General features: G+C 38.5%; 1 protein-coding gene across 1 annotated transcript; it reads right to left on the bottom strand.

The window, feature by feature from the left end:
• Nucleotides 1-734: 734 nt before the first annotated feature.
• On the bottom strand, nt 735-3,209 carry LOC128508778 (C-type lectin domain family 4 member M-like). Its single transcript, XM_053480258.1, has 4 exons — nt 2,050-3,209; nt 1,794-1,930; nt 1,611-1,720; nt 735-1,359 (listed from the first exon to the last, which is right to left on the bottom strand). Exons 1-4 carry the CDS (start codon nt 3,200-3,202, stop codon nt 1,218-1,220), a joined length of 1,542 nt encoding a protein of 513 aa, XP_053336233.1. The 5' UTR covers nt 3,203-3,209; the 3' UTR covers nt 735-1,217.

Genomic DNA, 3,209 nt, shown 5'->3' with positions numbered 1-3,209 from the left:
AACGCAGTGCGGGCAATGGTTTGTGGGTAATGCAGTCCAAAGCATTGCCCGCACTGGACTACACTCCCGTGGCTATACCCCACGTGTGTTGTGAAGACACGCCCCACAGAACTGGGGGGCGGGCTCAGCAGAGATTATAAGCATTTAAAGGAGCATGTACTGAAACAGGTTGCTGAGAACAGAGCTTGTTTTTACCAGTTAAAGGTATTTTTAATTAAATATATTACAAACTTTTCATTAGGACCCTAAAGATCATATTAACATTTAATGAAAAATGGATCTGGATGACCCCTTTAAACCTGTGAAAAAAAAGGGTTACTCCACCAGGTTATAGGGACTTGACGCAGACATTAGTATCAGCCACTCCATCTGAGGAAACGTGATGGAGCCAAACACTGCATCTCCACTCTTCAAGGCCACTGTATGCATTGGACTACTTGGACTGAAGTTGGACAATAATAAGTTTAAGAGTGGGGAAAAAATTATTAAAGAATATTCAGGTGTACGTGAAAGACAATAAAGTTGCAGTGCTAAATAAGCGATGCAAATTTATTTACAAATATTGTAATTAAACAATTTATCATTTGCATCATCATCTTCAACATCATTAAGATCATCATGATAATTAAGGATAAAGATTTTTTTTTTTTTGCTCTAGCCTTATTGGTTTCAACTTTTAATTTCTTTTCCATTAAAATTTTTGATCGTTTAAACCAAAAATAAATCACTCCACCATAATCTGGGTGTACTATTAGTGTTTTAGTTTTTTTTCATATTCAAACTTCCCAAACATTATAAAATACAATTAATGACTAAAATTTGTTCTGTTCAGAAATGTAAACAGGGTGTGCTCAGACAAGAAACATCTTAAATTTAATAAGCGTCATCTATTTTCTAGCGAAACAACAAATATAAGAACAAGAGTTTTTCAGAAAGTCAGTAGAAAATCAGTGGACTGATCACATCTTAATAAAATAATCACGTATATAAAGTATCAAGAACAAATGGCTTCGGATATCTGTGCATGTGACATACCTGAAGCAGATACGAATTATAAATTAGAAAATGGGTGAATTAACATGTGGTAGCAGTTTAACTGACAGGTCACATGATAAACACTTCTCCACAGATACTACAAATGGTCCAACTGCTCATACCACACATTTGCTATTTCTTGGAAGTATTTTCGAATTTACCTGCTGAATCTAAAATTACCACTAAATAACATTTTTCTCACAGATCCACTGTGATGTATCGGAACATCTTCTGTCATTCCATCCTGTCATATCTGGATGTGTCCTGATTTCACCACAGTCTTCATTACCAGCATAACCATTTGGTTCCCCCTTATTCCAGTACCTGAAAGCCAGAGAATCATAATCACTGTTTAGTATCTTCAATTCAACACATTTAAATCAACCTTCTTACCCGGTGTTCACTAAGATTCATAATGATCACATGTTCATAACTCTGAGCAATACGAATATTACAGAAGGTAATACAGTATAAGCATGGCTTTATAGATCTGTTGCAGTGCACAGGAACATTAGATATTCACACTAGCTAAGATATTTTGATGGACAAAACTAGAGAATTAATTTGTCTCTTACCCAGTGCCACTGGTTAGTTCTGTACTGTCCACCCATTTCCACTTTCCCTCTGTGTCAAACAAACCAATCCAAGCCTGTTTATTCTCACCCAGCAATTTAATGATGAACTCCTGTGGTTAAAAGAACAAACAAAAAGATTACGCTGGTTTTCCCCAAGTTGAACACTCACACACACACACACACCTGTTCCTCTGCACTCTTTATGATCACCAGGTCTGCTCCTCTCTCTCTGCAGTCCTGTCTGCTCTCAGTCCAGTTCGTCATGTAAGCGGAGATGTAGTAAAGACTAGAGCTGAAGAATCTCCATCCTTGTTTAAGATCTGATCATATAATACAACATAAAAAATTCTCAGGGTGCTTCATTTATACCAATTTGTAAATACGTATCTCTGTGGCTAAATCTTTTTGAATAGGGATATTATTTAAAGGATTTGCTCACCTTTAATAACCAACATGTAATTACACTGACATTGCTCTCTCTCTAAAGTAAGGGTGTTGTTACTGGTCTTTAACTGGACTCTCTCTATAGTCAGGTTGTTGCAGCTGGTCTGTAATTGATCTGTCTTTATAGTCAGAGTGTTGTAATTGGTCTGTAAATAGTCTCTTTCTATAGACAGGTTGTTGTAACTAGTCTGTAACAGGTCAATAGTTAGGGTGTTGCAATTGGTCTGTAACTGGTCTCTCTCTATAGTCAGGTTGTTGTAACTGGTCTGTAACTGGTCTCTCTCCATAGTCAGGTTGTTGTAACTGGTCTGTAACTGGTCTCTCTCCATAGTCAGGTTGTTGTAACTGGTCTGTAACTGGTCTCTCTCCATCGTCAGGTTGTTGTAACTGGTCTGTAACTGGTCTCTCTCTATAGTCAGGTTGTTGTAACTGGTCTGTAACTGGTCTCTCTCCATAATCAGAGTGTTGTAACTGGTCTGTAACTGGTCTCTCTCTATAGTCAGGTTGGTGTAACTGGTCTGTAACTGGTCTCTCTCCATAGTCAGGTTGGTGTAACTGGTCTGTAACTGGTCTCTCTCTATAGTCAGGTTGTTGTTACTGGTCTGTAACTGGTCTCTTTCTATAGTCGGATTGTTGCAGCTGGTCTGTAACTGGTCTCTCTCTATAGTCAGATTGTTGCAGCTGGTCTGTAACTGGTCTCTTTCTATAGTCAGGTTTTTGTAACTGGTCTGTAACTGGTTTCTCTCTATAGTCAGGTTGTTGTTCCTGGTCTGTAACTGGTCTCTCTCTATAGTCAGGGTGTTGTAACTGGTCTGTAACTGGTCTCTCTCTATAGTCAGGTTGTTGTAACTGGTCTGTAAGTGGTCTCTTTCTATAGTCAGGTTGTTGTAACTGGTCTGTAACTGGTCTCTCTCCATAGTCAGGTTGGTGTAACTGGTCTGTAACTGGTCTCTCTCTATAGTCAGGGTGTTGTAACTGGTCTGTAACTGGTCTTTTACTGTATTTAGGTTGGTGAATTTGATCCACATCACTGTGACGGCAGTCAGTAGGAGAACACACAGCAGCACCACACACACTGCAGTCACTCTGTAACACCTGCCTCCTGTTCTGTTAAATTCTAATGTAAAAAAGATAAGATACAGAAACATGTGTAAA

Source organism: Clarias gariepinus, chromosome 20 (genome assembly GCF_024256425.1).
Source record: "Clarias gariepinus isolate MV-2021 ecotype Netherlands chromosome 20, CGAR_prim_01v2, whole genome shotgun sequence".
Classification (NCBI taxonomy): domain Eukaryota; kingdom Metazoa; phylum Chordata; class Actinopteri; order Siluriformes; family Clariidae; genus Clarias; species Clarias gariepinus.
The sequence above is the reverse complement of the archived record's forward strand: the minus strand, read 5'-3'. Positions and strand labels throughout refer to the sequence as shown.